Consider the following 18,584-nt stretch of genomic DNA (forward strand, 5'->3'; position numbering starts at 1 on the left):
GAGAGAAGCACAGCAGGATCCAACCACCGGCAAGAAGGCCCCTGATCTACTGTCGGAGTGGAGGAACCACACCGAGTATGGCAATAGTCTCAAGCAGTGCTGCCCCAGAAGCTGCTAAAGCTGTACCCTGCCGCTGGAGGGTGGACACCACATGGAGGGAGCCACCAGTGCTCTACCTACTGCTAGACTGGGGGTGGTGGTGGTGGCGGTGTGGGTGGTGGTGGCCACGTGCCCTCGTCAACACGCCCGCGCACTGCCGGCTGCGGACGCAAGGGGGGGCTCGTGTCGCGGACATTGTTTCTCTCGCTCACGTCCGTCGAGAGAGAGAGAGACGGGGAGAGACACGGGGAAGGGGGTTGCTTTGCCGGCGACGAGCACTTAAGGGAGAAGAGACCCCGACTCTACCCACACACACAGCGAGACGCGAGACGGACGGTGTCTCATCGTCGTCGGCAGAATCGTCGGTTCTCTTGGACGATGCACGTGAGTGGAACCACGCCGAGGACGACGACGACGACGTTTGTTTGTTGGCGTCGTCGTCCAGCGACGAGCGAGCGTTGTGTGTCGGTGTTGCTCGCCGTCGGCTTCCGCGAACGCACTCCTTATCCCTTTGGCGTCAATGATTTCGTAACGCAGTCATTCTCCAGTGTATCAGTGTGTTTGTGTGTCAGTGTCAGTGTGTGTTTGTTAGTGTGTGTCAGTGTGTTTGTTAGTGTGTGTCAGTGTCAGTGTGTGTGTGTCAGTGTGTGTCTCTCACGGCCAACACCAGTGACGATTGTCTGAACCGGTCCCGGGCCTCCCCTAGGTCGACTCAGCCTCAAATCAGTACCTGGTGCGGTGTGTAAACATCGCCACTAGGGAGACAAAGGCGGTCGGGCATGGTGCTGGCCACCCACCCCCTCGTGTGCCGTTCCGGCCTTCAGCACTTGCCCCTACAGTCTGTTAAGGCTATACGGGGCATCTTTGTCTTTGTGTACGTGCAGGTGAGCGTTGTCGCACTGCGCTACGATCCCGATCAATGAGCCTCGGTTCGAATCCCGCCCACGGCGATACCGTAAGTGGGCGACTGATTATAATGCGGCACTTTGTACAATCGTACCGAAACAGCGTAGTGAAGTATGGAGCAATGAGGCCCACGACCGACGCAACGTGGACACAGATCCTCGTCCAGCAGTGGATTGGCAAGGGGCTGTGAGCTACCGTCGTAGTGGACCGATTATTTGAACCGGTCCTGGGCCTCCCCCTAGGTCGACTCAGCCTGAAAACATCGCCACCTGGGAGACAAAGGCGGCCGGGCGTGGTGCTGGCCACCCACCCCCTCGTGTACCTTTCCTGCCTTCATAGGTGCTCGCTAATAGCACTTGCCCCTACAGTCTGTTACAGGTTATGTGGGGGATGTCTCTCTCTGTTTGTGTCTGCACTGCGTCAGGAACCAGGCGAGGCATTCGATTGCTTACATCAGTGGCGAATATGTGAACCTCGCTCGACTCGGCCTTAAATAAGTATTGTGTATTATTGGCCCTATTGAGCGAGGCAGCTCTTTTCCAAGGACGATCGCATACCTGTCAAACCCCTATCAGTGCCCCACCTTGTTACAGAGCAATTCAGAGACCTAATTCATCCTACAAAGTCCCATCACAAGGGAGAAACGCAAACAAATAGACAAAACATAAATTGTGCCCGTATTGAAACGGCTGTACGCCGTATGGACCTTGAAAATTAATTTCCCTGTACAAGAATACGGGGTAAACCGTGTGGGTTGACAGATATATCCGATCGCAGCCCGAGGCCAAGTTGCTAGTTACAGGACGCTGCACGGAGAGGATGTGCAAAAACGAACACCGTTCTCACAAAGAAACTTACCGCCAACAGGATAACGAATACGAGTGCTCAAATGCATCATCAAAAACAGTATGAAAAACACACTAAGGTATAACAAATAAATGGCTGCAACAATTTTTAAAAAACGTACAAAATTACGGGGACACCTTTTATATGGCCGTGTGCGTGTACGCAAACTCGCCACGTATAATGGAACTGACGCACACCTAGGCTCACGTTGGTTCATTTAAAAAAATACACTTTGGTGCGTTCGTTTGACACAGCGTGTTTTTTTTTTGCGCACGCGTCTGTGCGTTTTGTTCACGCAGGACAAAAGCGTGGCCCGCTCTGCCGTGCTGTTCTCGGCGCTCGCCGCGCTCCTCTCGGCCGTTCTCAGCGCTCCGACTGGCCCCGCACGAAAGGGCGTCAATGACAGACCCATCATCGGCAAGTGCTTGCACTACCCATCACCATCGGCGTCAGCAGCAGCGTCGTCGTTGTCTGTCCGCTGCCGGATGGAGGATGTCATCGCCATCCCTCACGGCCCTACACAGTTAGTCGATCGCCGGATCGTACGTAGGTGGTTGGGGCAGCAGTGTGAGTGCGCCTAAACCTCTATCCGGGACGTCGAGCCAGTGTGGAAGAGTAGGCCAAATATCCTCCAGAGGGTGGACCTCGAGAGAGCTGCCTCTAGTGGAGTCCCTTCCGCCAGCAGTGGCGTGAGCGCGCAATTGCAGGGCTGCGCCTTTGCATTTTAGGTTGTACAGTTCAGCTTTAGTCACGCCGCTTGAATGCCACGTCACTTTCATTTTAGAAAACATTTTAATCTGCAAATGCCGTTGAAAGTCACCATTTCACCCAATTTATGGTTTAGCCGAGACAAAAAAAAGAATAGGAGCTTTACAGAATTGCGTATTTAACATAACTACTCCCGCTGCATTATCATATACACATAGATGACTGAGTGCATGTATGTATGTATGTTGAACTCTGTACGCGCCGTTGGGACGTCACCGACACTTCGTGGCGAATGGCGGTTGTTGCTGCTGAACTTCTTTCAGAGCATACGTACCCAACTGTGCTCATCGGAGGTGCGGGAGTGAGTGCGTGAGTGCTCGTAGCACAGTGCGCTTGAGTTTTGCACACCATTACATCTACGTGTGATTCAAAGTCGGTGAAGTCCGTCGGACTCTGTTTCTGCCGTGCAGGTGTTCTCTCTCAAGCTGTGTTCCCGGTTAGCAAGCAGTTTGGAGAGTCCTACATCGCGGCTTCATACGTCAAGTACCTAGAGTCTGCCGGCGCCCGGGTCGTGCCCATTCGGTGAGGATCTCGTTGTCGTCACCATCATCATCAGGCATGCTCTATCCATTGTTGGATGAAGAGGCCCCCACTAGAGAGGGCTCTAGACAGCCCCTCCGGCAGAGGGCATTTTTTGCCGACAAACTTGGTACTGCGTCTTGGTATCCTATCGCCGTGGTCACCACCACCATCATCAGGCATGCTCTATCCATTGTTGCATGAAGAGGCCTCCACTAGAGAGGGCCCTAGACAGCCCCTCTCTAGAAGAGGGAATTTTGGCCTATAACTGGCATTGCTGGACAGACGTCTTACTAGAGATGGTTTTGTATAATAACTCATTAGTCCATGTCCCAGGTCTGATAGCCGAAGTACAGCCTCGGGGTAAGCTGAATGAATCTCATCAGTGCCTCCGCTGAATTTCAACGAGGTACACAATGTTTTGCAATGTCCCATTCAAGTCAAGTTTATTTCTTGTAACCAGGTGAAAACTCGAGGACAGGATGAGTCTCATTATCAAGAGTGACCAGAGTCACCCTGTGGTCCATGGTCTGGTCAGGTTCTTAAACAGTCACATGCCGTTTGCTGTTTTCTTTCACATGACCTGTCAATGTTTATGTTTTTTCCCCCATCCAGGAACGACTTATCTGATGCAGAGCTGAAAACACTGTTCGGCTACCTCAACGGGTAATCATTACACTTCAGTTTTAAAGCAACTAAATTCCGGATCACGTGTGTTTCAGATTCTATCTGTAAGGTTTCTTTGGTGTTGGCAAATTCAAGGCCTGCAACAAATCATACACCAGTGATTAGATGAATCGTCACAATTAAAATCAGGAAGTGATTAGTTTCATTTCGTTTTTACGATGCCAATTGTGTTTATTATGCTTTTCTCTCTCTCTCTGTGCAGTTTAGTTTGCTCGATTAACACATATAACACGATCATATAATGAGTACAATAGTAAACAATCCGATCTTAAACGCACAGTTCACTGCGTATGTCGTGAGCGTAACATTCTGTTATTTTTGTAAGCTCTGCAGAAATTGACTCGTTTGTTACGACAGGGTAGCGTGTGTGTGGATTACAAGCAGCGCTTGGGAGTGCCGTGTCTGTGGTTTCAACCAACACATCTCAGACTCGAATAGCTTCGAGCAGTATATATAAAATAATTAATTTACCAATGTGTGATTTGCATTTCAAAGGGTGCTTTTCCCTGGTGGAGGTGTTGACCTGAAAACGTCTGGTTATGCAAAAGCTGCCAGGCTTTTATTTGATCTTGCACTCAAGGTGGGTCACGCGGTGCGCATGTGTCTTTGTGTATCACTCGGGGGAGCGGCAGTGTAGCGGTTAGCGCACTGAGCTACGAATCCAACAACCCAAGAGTTCGATTCCGGTTCATGACCACCAACAACAACCACCACTCAAGTGCAATGAAAATCCTACGAGTGCCGTAACGGCGCTCATAAAACACCCACAGTTGCCTATTCCGTGTTGTGATAAATGTTACAGACCAGATTCACGCGCTCTTGAAATGACCAAAACTCCTGCAATGACATTTGTATTTATTGCCGCTTGAACGACTTCTCGCCTGTGCCTGTAAACGAGACCGCATCACCCCCAGTAGCCAGATCCCTTCCACAGGCTCCCAACATGGTCCCGGATCAATTTCAAGATCGCAACTCGGCATCCCTTTCGCAATCTGCAACGTTGCCTCGCCCCTGTCTTAACTCTCCTCTGGAATCTCACTCAGTTCGCCTTCATGCACTCCATGCTCCGGCAACCAAAGGCTTTCTATCGAATTCCCCAGTCAACCTTCGTCCAGTGGGAGGTCACTCATTCGTCCAGTGGGAGATTGGTTAGGGGCCATCCATTTAGTACGTACACATGGAGGGGGGAGGGGGGGTTAACCCAAATGCGTACGCTTGCGTATGGGGGGGGGTCTTCTGACAATGTACGTACGCATAGGAAACGGGGGGGGGGGTGAAGCCTCGATATAAATTTGTCTACATTGGCCTTAAAATGAGCCACAGTTCAGTGTCTTCAGCTGTCAGACACGTACTACCGGGAGAAGTAGGCCCGTGGGAGAGGTGTCACTTGTATGCCACCGTACAAATCTAGATCAAATCTAGATTTCCACCGTACCCCTGACTGCGAGCTATCACGCAGCTCAGCAGTGAGTCTGACATAGTCTGGGGGCCTGCCGCATGGATGATTACACATCCTTCAATCTGGCCTCACTGCAGACTTCCGCTGGCTCCGGATTTTAGCTGCCGCGGTGTTCGTGCTGCTGCTGCTGCTGCCCCCCGGAATTCAGTACTAACACTGGTCTACTGCTACAGCAGATGTTCAGTCGACGAACTTTATATAGAGACTAGTTCACCGAGTTTTAATTGTGTCTTTAAGGTCATAATAGACTTGTTTTTGACTAACCAGTCAGGATGGATAACACAGTCAAGTATAACTGTTTGTACAAAGCTGTGCGTAAAACTAGGCCGCAAGCTAGTAAACAAGAACAACAAAAAATAATTCGGGGGGGGGGTGCGTCAAGCGTACGTACACAGGTGGGGGGGGGGGGGGGGGGTAAAAAGTACACGTGCGTACAGGAGGAGGGGGAGGGGTCAAGTTTTGATGTTTTCTGCATACGTACTAAATGGAGGGCCCCTTAAGAGTATTCGGCTACTACAAATTTCCATACGATAATCAGCCACTTTGTTGGGCACTCATTTGTGGATAGGTCGCTTCTGAAAAAGAGCTATATAGCTCAGTGGGCCTTGCCTGGTAAAATAAAAAAAAATCGTTTCTTAGTTTAGCTTATATAAGTGAAACTTTGAGCATTCTCCTCTGCTGCCCCCAATGTCTGGGACGTCCGTCCCACTCCCCATTCATGCTGCACACTCTCCCCTATTCAAGGGGCGGACTCAGAGACCTGCATTCTCTTCTCTGCATCTGACCGACTGCCTCTCTCAATAAAATAAATATACCTACTGTCCGGGACCACACTTTTCGTAAAGTATGTGACCAAACAAGGCCTCTCACTTCACAATGCTACAAACCCCCTTCCTGCACTGTACTTATATGTTTCCCACCTTAACAAACCTACACCAACCAGCATGGTGAAGCATGGTCAAAATAACTTCCGAGACGCAGGGAGGCCCTCATCCAGCGATGGATTGATGGGACTGCACGTGTAGATACTAGTCATAGTACCCGTGTGTGATTCATGTTTGTGTGGGTGTGTGTGTAACAGGCAAATGATAACAATGACTACTTTCCTATTTGGGGAACGTGCTTGGGGTTTGAGGAACTGACCGTCCTTATCAGTGGAGAAAACCTGCTGACGCACACCAACACGAGCAACATCGCCATGCCATTGGTCTTCACCAAAGGTGAGGCCCACAGACCGACACAGACAGAGATCCTCCTGTAGCCATACAGACTGTTGAGGCAAAGTACCATTTAGTGAGCACCTATTAAGCCGGGCGGCGGTGGCCCATGCCTGCAATCCAGCACGGTGGAGGCGAGGGTTGGTGGATCGCACGGATGTTGCGAACATCCCTTACCGTGGGCGTTGAGGTGCCAAACCGTGGCTCTCCAGGAGAAGAGCGGCACAGCAAAGTGTAGACTATTATCATCTGTTCCATCTTTATGAGATAGAATGTGACCCCCTTGCAGGCGTGGGTTTTCTCCTGGTGCTCCGGTTTTCTGTCAAACGTATGAACAATTATTAATTGGCTGAAAATATCTTAATTTGTCGAGGACTGCAGTGCTTGGGAAATTGTTGGCACCGACTCACCGCCTGGTTGCCTTCGCGCTTGTCTGTGGTTACTCGGTGATCGCGAGAAGCAATTTGCGTGAACGATCTAATATGGTGCCGCAGTCGCTTCGCGAATGCAACGTGGCGATGTCTGTGTATTAGCAGAACAAAGTTCGGAAGCGACGATAGCACGATGACAGTAATTGACCCGTCATTTTTTTTTTCGTACCATCTTGCACAGATGCAAAGGAGAGCCGTTTATTCCGGAATTTTCCCACGGAAGTGATGCACGCACTCAAAACGAAATCCATCACAGCCAACTTCCATAACTGGTCCCTCTCGACGAAGGTAAGTGGTGCAACATTTAGTTCCGCGTGTTTCCCAATGCGTAACTTTGCTGGCGACTCCGTGTGACGAGAATGTATGACGTCACTTCCCGTGACGCCATCAACCCCTGGGAGGCGAGCGTGACGTCATGTCCGCGACTACTCCTCTACAGAATGAAGGAAAGAAGAGAGGCGGTGCAGGATATGATGGGATGGAAAGAGAAGGAAAGGGTGGTAGCAAGGCCAGGTTCATCAGCATCATCAGCCATGTTCAGTCCACTGCTGGATGAAGGCCTCCCCAAGCCAACGCCTCCTCTCACGAACCCGCGATGTAACAACCCACCTTGCACCTGCATGCGAGCTGATTTCATTGCTCCATCACCTCCAACTTCCCCTCAGAACTCTGATTAGCACGGTTGGCTACGTGTTGTGCGGAAGAAGTTCAACATACGTACATACAGACACATTCCATTCCTGGGCCACCAATGATTTATTCTTGACCATTTCGTGGGTAAAGAATAATCATTGTAAAATCCCTTTTAGTGATGTATCCTGCCCAAGCCCACTCACATTTCTTCACGGTTTGAATGATGAAATTAACCTGCTTGTGATCTCAAATCCATGCATTCCTCTCTTTGTCTCGTGGTATAATGTCAATCATGCAAGCATTTGTTAAAATCAAGTGAATATTATTCGTTTAAACGGTTTGAATTATCTCATTAACCTATGTATATTATCCAATCCATGTGTTGCTATATGAATCAAGTCAATTTAATTCTAAGAATATTACTCATGTTACTATATTGTAAAAAAATAAGTTTTGCTGGCTGGCTCGCGAGCAGGCAGGCAAGTGCGTGGTAGTGACGTCATCACACACATCTGGGTGATGACCTTTCGCCTGCATCCCGGCAAATGCACAGGCAGTGCTAGTCACGCTGAACATGTATTATTATCCTGTCTAACTCAAAAATCTTTATTATGAATAATATTTGTCGCCAAATCCTACATGTTAAAACACATTCCTGCGGAGCGAGCTGGTAGGAACGTTGGGTTGCTCGGTCACTGGCCAGGGTCAACGGCGGCACCACGTGGTGTATTCCGCAAATATGCCCGACTGTGAGGGCGGGCACAAGCCGGCGTTAGTAGGTTAAATGTTGAGTTTTATAAGGGCACCACAGGGTGACCAGCCCCTCCCCACCCAGCCCCACCATCCCCACCCAGCCCCTCCCCCCCACCCAGCCCCTCCCCACCCTCCCCACCCAGCCCCTCCCCACTCTCCCCTCTCCACCCAGCCCCACCCCGCCCCACCCATTTTTGTATGCACGACGGACGGACACAATAATCCCCTGTGGGCTGATGTAACCAGGAGGTTCCTACCATTATTAAACAGAAGTTTTGACAAAAAAATATATCGGTACAGCAAATAACTATGTTGTTCAATATGTGTATAGGCAGCTAACCATTGTGGCATTTACTCTCATGCAGAACTTCACAGCCAATGAGAAGCTCAAGTCGTTTTACCGTGTGATCTCGGTGAACACCGATTCCACCGGTGTCGAATTTATCTCCACAATGGAAGGTAAACGTGCATCTCCGCGTGCAGCAACCGCAGGACCTGGCAGATGGCAGGAAGTGTTGTTTGTATGTGTGTATGTATGTTGGACTTCTTCCGCACCGTAAGTAGCCAACCGTGCTAATCAGATGTGCGTTGCTTGGCGAGGTATGGTGGCATCAACGGTTTTGGCCACGATGAACAATCATGGGGGATTGTTTGACCATATTTCACCACGCTGGTCATTATAGGTTGGTGAATTGGGGGTGGGAGCAGGACCGGTTCAGATATCACTCGTCGCTGATGTTAACCGTGGCTGGGAATCAAACTCAGGTCACTGGGCTCATAGCGCAGTGAGTTCATCACGTCATCACAGCACCACCGCATATCCCTATGCCTTTACAAGCCCCAGAGTGAATCATTAATACAACCAAAGGCTTCTCCATTAACCACTCATCCGTTCATCACATGCTAGGAAGCTAATGAGTGCCAGAGTTTTAGCAGCATAGGTTGTGAATGAGGAGGGTGATGAGATCCGGAGTTTAGCTGTACCGGTTGAGAAGGAGGGTAGTGATGAGTTCTTGAATTGGATGGGAAGACTTGCATCTGAATTCCAGGCTTGGGCTGCGACGTGACAGCAATGCTGCACCCACTGTGTTGCGCTGACCCCTGTTACGTTGTGTACAGCCTTCAAGTATCCGGTGTATGGAGTGCAGTGGCACCCAGAGAAAAACCCCTTTGAGTGGAGCATCAAGGTGCAGAACCCCCACTCGATAGACGCTATTCGCGCTGCCTTCTACATGGGGGACTTCTTTGTGAATGAAGGTGCGTCTGCCTGCCTTTTTCCTCCGCGTCGCTAAATTATATACGGCACTTATAGGTTGTACCAAACAACGGTGAGAATTACAGATCCATTATCCTCTTATCCCATGTAAATACATTGTTTAACGGAGATAATTGGTGAGAGAATAAGATTGTGCGTGTCAGAATTTATCATTTACAGTTTCTGCATATTTTAGTTGGTTCGTATGACACGTGCAGCCATTAGAGGTGCTACGTTCGCCAGTAAAAAATATATACTTGAGTCGAGTTCACAATGAATCGTGATCGTTAAATGCTAAGAATTGTTTGAGCTGGACAAATTAGCGTTTGAAAGCTCTTGGATCAATATGAAAGACATTTGACTTACCCTCTACTTTGAACAACCTGTTTTAGATAAGGGAGATACCTTGAGTTATTTAAAACTGCAACAAAGATGAGCTGCACGCAACTAGATGCTTGTTACAGTTTAAACGACATTTTCCCTTGGGCTGAAATGCCAGCCGAGTGTGATAACACTCAAGGCACATTGCTTGGGTTTTTTGTGTTTTCGACAATTTATCGTACAACTCACACATGAGTTGCAGCCCAGTATAAATGTCAACATGCGCCTGCAGTGCAAACTTGCTTAGCGATGAGTTGAACATTTTCCACACCCCGGCTGTATTCGAGTTGATAAAGGCAACCTCTTTTCACCATAGAATGGGTAGTTTAAAATATTAGTTGTACACGCAACCCATGATGGTAATATAGCAGTCACAATGTGATTACCTTTCTTCAATCGTTGATGATCTTTCTTTTTTGCCTCTTCAGCATCGTTTTTCTCGGGTTGACGCGGCAGTATTGGTTTAGGCTCATCGCGTGTTTTGGTTTTGAAATCTGCAGCTCGCAAGAACTTCCACAAATTCCCAACTGAGGCGATGGAATCAAAGGCTCTCATCTACAACTATAATGCTGTCTACACAGGGAACATATCCACCTTCTCGCAGAAGTATTTTTTCAATCATAGCGAACCTCACCAGCTGCTCTTGTAACAGCACACGCAGCGAAATGCAGGTGTATTTTTTTGGGTGCATTAGCATATTGTTGAGAATGGATCTTAATATAAAGAAACTGCTTCGTGTTCGTATTTTAATTATTTTAATTTCTTGAATACTTTAAATTACTTTACATGATTAAAGAATGTTACCTGATTGTCCATGACTGTATGTTCATCTTCAGTCTGTAGTTTGAAGTTCTATGTACATTTTTATTTCAAAAATAAAACACAAATAAACAGAGCCCTTGGGATGTGTATAATTATGAGTGAATTTTGTGACAACTTTCATAATCTACTTTTACCATTCGACAAAAAGAACAGTATGTTATAGAATGCTTTTGGATGCCATAAAACAGCACCACATAATGAACCCAGATGAGGCAAAGTGAAAGCTGATTTGCTGCTAGATACTAAAACTCCATAACATCATGGCTCATCATCAACTTCAGGCCAAGGGATCTTGTTTTCTCATGTGTGACCATTTCAAAACATGGACGTTTCTTCCTCGTCATGTCTTGGATATGCAAGACATTACATAGGAGAAACGTACCAAGCCCACTCCAGCACTGAAGAAGATCCAATCAGGGAATCCATCAAGCAAGGACAAGCTGTGAAGGAATGAGTCTACTGCCTGGACTGCACGTGTAGCCACATCTAGGTTGTGTTGTGTCAAAGTATCAACACTGGATTTGGCTTGCCAATACCTGACAAATAGGCTGTGGCTGAGCACACACACCAGGGCACCGGCTGTGGGTCAACTTCAACAAAGACATGGTTCTGGTAAGACCAGCAACATTTTATCAGTGTGTCATCCAGGAAGTAATAAAAAAAAGACTTCTCGCAATTTCAAGAGAGTTAAGCAATATCTGGAAAGCTGTGCTGAAGGGTTTATGAATAACGTAACCTCCTAAACCCGCAGCGCTGTAAAGTCTTGGCCAGGATATGGCAGGATAATAAGTTTGTGAATCCATCTGTTTAGCGAACGAATGTTGAGATTTCGGTTTCCTTCCAAATTAAGCATAGCATTCATTAGCCGGCCTACGTCAGAGTCGAGCCAGTCGGCATCAAGAACCGGCAACACCATGAGCAGCAGCAGGCAATGCTATATGATCGAGGGAGAAGTGAGCTGCTCAATTCAGTTCCTGAAAAAACTTTCAGCATGTGGAGTGAAATGTCAGCCATCATGCCAAACAACACACGGTACAAGCTGAAAAAACATCGGAGGACAATACAGCACAATTGTAAAAACCTACGCTGTATGCCTCAATTGGCTGGATCACCTAAATGTGAGCGGTGCATTACCCTTTATGGGTATCTTCACCAACTCGTACTCACCAATGTGGTGAATAACTGTATATCGTCCCCCAATGATAATGCAGCCTGAAGCCTGGTCCTCAATCACTTTCAAATCTAATTTCATCATTCTTGATGACAGCAGAGTAGGTGTCAGCAGTGTTGGGCATCACTAAATAACAGACCTTTTTTGATTTGACCATTGATACATTGTGCAGACTTTTATCTTAATAATGAAACCTTGTTGAATTGTGGACATTAAAATAAGTAATGGGACATAGTTGGTCTTAGCAATAAGGAAATAGAATTCCATTTATGAAGAGCGGCAACCTGTTTTATAATTTAGGGAGAGATTATGTTCATGAGGGAGTGATATTATTAGTAGACATTAAGTTTTGGAGATTCTGACCACACTGATAGAAGTAAACTCTGCCCTTGAGTATGCAAAAGGGGAAACTCCTAGAACCAGAGAGTATAGCAATAGATATCACCCAGAGCCAGATGACCCAAAACAAAGTGAATGTGTGCCGCCTATGACTAAAACCTTACAAGTAGATTTTAAAATAGGAATTCTAAGAGTCCCTGCAATATAAACTGAATTGAAATGTGCTCCACAGAGACACACATTTTGGAATATACATTTGCTTCTCAAAACACCTTATGAAAACGGTGACTCAGCGTTAACATACCTTGGTTCAACCAATCTTGGAATGGGCATTCTCATTGTTTCTTTATTGTTCTTTTCAGCAATTAAATTACAACGACAAGCATCAGATTAACTTCCAAAGTCTTTACAAATAATACATGCAATGCTCTCTTAACTCGCATATCGCCTCGAACACAGCAATAATATACAAATGTGAATTAGACTTCTAAAAGTGCAAACAAAATTTGTTTTCATCAAGAGAGCATTATCTCAATTCAATTAATGTTGGAATACCACAATACACCTCATTTTACACAATAGTTGCAGGACTCAAGTCCAATGAGATCAGCAATAAATGAAAACCTATACATTCACAATGTCACTCACAAACACAAGACCATCTTTGGATAGAACAACCTAAGCCAGGGGAACGCCAACCGGCGGCTCCGGAGCCGCATGCGGCTCATTAAAGAGTGCTTCGTGACATTATTTATTAAGGACCGCTGTCTCGTATTCACCACATGCGCAAAATTGCGGCTCTTGAAATATTATTTTTACCGAATTCGAAAAACAAGGCTCGTTGTTTTGGTTGCCGACCCCTACCCTAGTGCAATTCATCAGTTAAAATTTTTTGTTCTTTATTATGCTCGTGAAAAGTGGTATAGGTGTATATTTTTAGGTTAGGAGTAGAGTTAGAATGACTGTCTGAAATACATCTCTTAAGTTTTTGCACGATATAAATGGGGGGGGGGAAAAGCAATTCCAATTTACGAATTTTGTTTTGCACATGTTTGTTAAAGAATGCGTCCCTTTCTCAAATCGAGGTTTACCTGTACAGTATTACTTTTTTTGTCATAGCCAATAGCATCATCGCTCTCTACTGACAGACTAATGCCCACTTGCCAGCCAGTGCTGCGTCACCTTGTGCCATCAGTAAAAAAGAAATCTATAGCTGGCCTATGGAATCATTGAAATTGGGTGAAATATGAGGTGCTTTGAGATGCTGGGGCATTTAAGTACCCAATTAATGCAAATCCCCATAACCCAAATAAAGCCAGCTTCATCCACATTTCTAATACTATAACTATGCCACCATAAGCATAATAAATGTAGCCATGTTGGACACAGCCATTTGTAACCCATGACAACCGCATGAACCTGTCCAACCAATCGAATAATTTTCTGAGTGCAACAATAATTGGAAGTTGCAGATTTTGTGCAACTTCATTTCCCTAGAGTTCTGTCTCATATTAAATGGAGCAACACAAACATTGATTTATATAACATTAATAATGTAGGAATACTGAACCGTTTAAGTTCAGCCTGAAACAGGGAGAGGAATATATTGATTTGCGACTGCATTTCATGAAACTGACAAATTAATAACAGGCTGTAAATGATGATTTTCTATAAATGCAAGCATCTTAGCTGCAATAATCAGTTACTAGAGGGGAATATTTTCACCCTTGAAACACTGTTTAAATTTTTTTACATGCTCCGTCACCTGAAAGGTAAGCCGTACATATTTTCCACTTTAAAAAAATCATAGTGCAAGTTTAAATGTCAAAAACATACGCTACAGCAAATGGACTTGCAAACAAGGCATACTCTGGGTTCAGGACTCTCAGCTTGCTCTGTGCTTCACTTTTTAGGTGAAGCAGTCCTCGGTGGAGTTGTATTGCAGAAGATCAGGGTCCAGGCCCATTCCAGCAATTATCTGACCCAGGCTGTAAACTTTGTCGGACGTGGCTTCCTGCTGCAGGTCACACAGAAGGCTCTGGCAGGCGCTCCTCCACTTTAAAATCAGCCTTTGCAACTCCTCCAGGTTATTCTGAACACAATGAGAGGCTTGGATGAGCTTTGCAGTGATCAATTGGGATACCATAATTTTATTTCAAATCTTTATCTTTTCTCGGTGATATTACATTGCTTTGTGTAACAGCACTACATCCCAAACAATAGCCTCTAGAAGATAACATCACATAACTACTTGGGATGTCCCTTCATTTAATCCTCAAGGGGAAACTCATGGTGCACCTTCTCATATGCCATACTATAGTGGTTTGATACATGACAAACCAACTTGCTTTCGTCCTCACAGCGGGAATATGCGGGTTTAAGTGGCAAACCAAAAATAATGTTTTTATTATGCAATAATTGGTCAGTAGGTTCATGTCCATGTACAATCACATAATATGCACTTTAGTTTCTACCATTTAGCCTCACGAACAAATTGCAATATACTCGAATACATTGATTTTAATTTTCTGGACCACACCTAAGAAAAAACAATACTGCTCAGCTTCACAAATGGGGAAATGTAGATGGCACAGCTCCATGCAGTTACCTTACTCCTGTAGCTCGAGACCAATCGGAGTCTGCGCAACAATTCCTCTTTTGTTCCAAGCGCTCTTTTCATATCCTCAAGCTCCTTCGCCATCTGTTGGATAGTAGTGGCCTGGCTCTCCGATAGGGCTTTTCCTGATCCAGGAGTCCACATCACACCAGTGCTGCTGCCTGCAGAGGTCAATTGTATTAAAATATATTGTACAGTTTAAGAAAAAATGCTTTTCATTGTTTTAATCACATTTCTTGACGATTGTACCTCTTTTGTATATTCCAAAGTGCCGTCGATTAAGCTTTGTCAAAGGTGCTACGTAAGCTTATTATTGCTACTAATAAATATTACGAAAAAATAGCAAACTGTAATTTTCAACACATGCAGTTCCTACATCGATACGTCTCACCTTTACTAATCCGCATTGACCAGTCTGGTAAATGTAGTAAAATGCTCCCGACAACCCACATGGCATGGGGAGACCCTCATTCAGCAGAAGATTGACAAACGGCTGCACTTCGTACAAAGGTATTGTTCTAAAATGCTCAAAATTATTAACATTCATACGATCAACAATGATGTACTATAGCTGAAAATGACTCGATTAGTTTTACCTGTACTAATATTCAAGCTGGACGCAGGCGTACGCTTCAAGTCCGACTCTCCCGGTGATGTGGTTGGAGCACATCCCTCCGGTGTGCTTAACCCCAATTCGGTGTTGCGTTCAGTGGCACCACGATCGGGCGACAGCACGCGGACATCCTCCTCCAGGCCCTGGCTGGGTTGCTCAAGCGATAGGACTGTTTCAGACGCCGGCTCCTCGGTGCTGCTCGCAAAGCACCGTCTCTTGGGGTGGGTCAGTTCGAAGGACCGCCGCGACTTTATGAGTCTCTGTCGCAGCATGGAACTCATGCGCTGTTGCAAAACAATCACAGGGTTTCCACGTTTAGTTATCTGTTTGAATAAGTGATGTTTATTAAATTAAACATTGTTTGGAAGAAACAAATGGATAGGCCAGATAAAAAATATACGCCATGATTATTATCAGGAAGAAAATGTACGTGTACTCTATATACAGCATTTCAAATGAATACATTTTGGCCAGTTAGTCTGAGCTCAGACCAGATATTTAATTTGTGATTTATTTGCAACAGGGCAGGAGTTCCATGCTGCACCTGAGGTAGCATAACTTAAAGTGGTTCCAATTTTTTAAGTGACCAATGACAGTAAATTATGTAATAAACACTTGAAATTAGTGGGATATCAAATGATGCAATCTTTCATTTTTTGGCATATACAGTGAATACATTTGTATTATTAGAGTTTTTATACCTTAGGTGATACCAATCTATGTTCTGGCCCAAGGACTAAGTGAAAGAGAAAGGTATAAGGTACACAAGACTAATTCCATAGAGTCAGTGTTAATTACTATACTCTTCTACGCTGTAAACAATGCGTACGCCATATAATACCAACGCCAATGGGTTTGTGTACAATTCACTGCGAGATGGGGGCCTCCCCCACTCCGTGACAGCCGTGGCGGTTATATGATCACACTTCATCAGGCTGGGTCGTTTGGGTTGCGAAAGATCAGACCAAAGATCTGAGAGAAGAACACATTTGGTCCAACAAATTAAGTTTACTGGTCTAGCTGCTCCCTGCTGAACACAATGAAGTAGACGGTTGGGGAACAACACTTTGCTCAGTTCTGCAATTAATTTGAAAAATGGGAAGTATTCCACTTACACGAATACGTGTACAAATTTGGAACAAAATGAGTAGAAATGTTCTGCTTATGCTTTTGGTCTTTCGGTAAAGTCACGTAGATAAGTTCAAAGAAAATAACAAAAAACTACGACGTTTAGATCGCAACACAAGCGGTCGTCATCAGGAAAAGGGGGTTAGCTTCTAAAGGCAAACTGTTTATAAAGGTTTGAAATGGGCATAGGCCAAATGTCAGCAGCCAATATTAATGTAAGTGGTGGGCAGCCCACCACTTACATTAACATTTAAAACCTTTATAAGCAGTTTGTCTTTAGAAGCTAACCCCCTTTCCCTGATGACGACCACTTGTGTTGCGATCGAAACGTCGTAGTTTTTTGTTATTTTCTTTGAACCTATCTACGCGACTGTACCAAAAGACCCAAAGAATATGAATTCCTGCAGTCACGAAAGCCTTAAGTCAAGGTTCTTACTTCTTCATTGCAATTAAGTAAAAAGTGCGTTAAGAAATCATGTCTAGCTATTATACTTCAATTGCGTTACCTTTTAAGCTAAAAAGAATAAGGTCCGATGGTCTTCACGAGTAATTTAAGTAAAATAATGTACTTTAACTTCGTCGTGATATTATAATTCTGGGTACAACAAACTATATCAAATAAAGTATCAACTGAGTTACAATGTGATCTCCAACTATAAATTGTATAAGACTTCTGTTAATAATAAAATAGCCGGAAGCAACGCGCTTTTGATTCCCTTAGAATCTTAAGATGAATATTGGTCACATAAAATATAGCACGGAATATCACGGGCTAAACAAAGTTGATTAATGCAACGGTAGATAATTAACCTTACATATTCTTTGGGTCTTTGGTAAAGTCACGTAGATAGGTTCAAAGAATTTAGATTTAAAGCTTTCGTGACTGCAAGGATTCATCTTCTTGGTTGTTTCGGTAAAGTCACGTCGAATGAGAATAAAACAATAAAACAAAATAAGACAATAAACGTCGTGAGAATTGTATTGTCTTATTTTGTTTTATTGTTTCAAAGAAAATAACAAAAAATAACCTGTCTACGTGACTTTAGCGAAAGACCCAAAGAATATGAATTCCTGCAGTCACGAAAGCTTTAAGTCAAGAACTAACCTTACCACCCACAGGATAAGTCAAGTTCTGCCACCTTAAGGATTCGTGTTTTAATTCAATAACTGCAAGTATCTTTTGTGAATTTTGATACTTGGGTGGTTCAAAGTGTGATAACAATAATAATAAACAGCCCTTTGTAAGTTGTTATTTAGAATTTACAGCGAGACGTGAGGGGGGGAGATATGAAGTTGGGATTACTTCACGTGATCCCAACACGAAGTACTGGATGTGAAAAATAGCTTTTTAGCTCATCGTATTCCTCCAGTATAAACAGTGATTAATGTGATATATTTTTTTATATGGACAGAAGCCAAACGTAATCTACTTCGCATGACTAGAAACGCCCAAATGCATTTGGCATTAACCCTGCTTTACAGTCGAATTATTGGTTAAAGGAGTGCCTGGTTATCACACTGCACTCTACCAGGACACGGCTCACATCAGTGGCGAGTGAAATCGGGAACCGATCCTCAGATATCGCCTCTGCGCCTCCATTCTTCACCAACTCGCATTGACCGGGTGTGGTGAAGTATGGTCAAACAACACATTAACCGACACGGCGCGAGGGAAGCCTTCATCCCCGAGTGGAATGAGAACCGACGACTGGGGGGTTCATTTCGATTACGTTCCTGCACTGTTGTTGCTACCGCAACTGGAAATGTAATTTATTTTAAAACGCGATGCGGTGAATAATTGTTAAGATTGACGTTACGTCGGCTGGCGAAGATGCCTCAACGTTGCGCTCCGCGACCGAACGTTCGTCTCCACCGCCTGTGTTCATCGTTGCAAACGGAAGATGACATGAAGCATACCAAACAAAACAAACCAAACCCGC

General features: G+C 45.1%; 2 protein-coding genes across 2 annotated transcripts; one reads left to right on the forward strand and one right to left on the reverse strand.

Annotated features, from left to right (window-relative positions):
• The first annotated feature begins 300 nt into the window (after positions 1-300).
• Positions 301-10,849, forward strand: LOC116941273 (gamma-glutamyl hydrolase-like). The gene is made up of 10 exons (XM_032952142.2): positions 301-483; positions 2,151-2,268; positions 3,030-3,141; positions 3,754-3,804; positions 4,321-4,405; positions 6,366-6,504; positions 7,114-7,220; positions 8,684-8,777; positions 9,438-9,575; positions 10,455-10,849. The coding sequence occupies exons 1-10, from the start codon at positions 478-480 to the stop codon at positions 10,601-10,603; spliced, it is 999 nt and encodes a 332-aa protein (XP_032808033.1). The 5' UTR covers positions 301-477; the 3' UTR covers positions 10,604-10,849.
• A 1,765-nt stretch (positions 10,850-12,614) lies between these two features.
• Positions 12,615-18,284, reverse strand: SFR1 (SWI5 dependent homologous recombination repair protein 1). Its single transcript, XM_076066344.1, has 4 exons — positions 18,189-18,284; positions 15,500-15,800; positions 14,895-15,064; positions 12,615-14,378 (listed from the first exon to the last, which is right to left on the reverse strand). Exons 2-4 carry the CDS (start codon positions 15,795-15,797, stop codon positions 14,196-14,198), a joined length of 651 nt encoding a protein of 216 aa, XP_075922459.1. The 5' UTR covers positions 15,798-15,800; positions 18,189-18,284; the 3' UTR covers positions 12,615-14,195.
• Positions 18,285-18,584: the final 300 nt, after the last annotated feature.

Source organism: Petromyzon marinus, chromosome 11 (assembly GCF_048934315.1).
Source record: "Petromyzon marinus isolate PM22_M1 ecotype Great Lakes invasive population chromosome 11, UKy_Petmar_22M1.pri1.0, whole genome shotgun sequence".
Taxonomy (NCBI): Eukaryota; Metazoa; Chordata; class Hyperoartia; order Petromyzontiformes; family Petromyzontidae; genus Petromyzon; species Petromyzon marinus.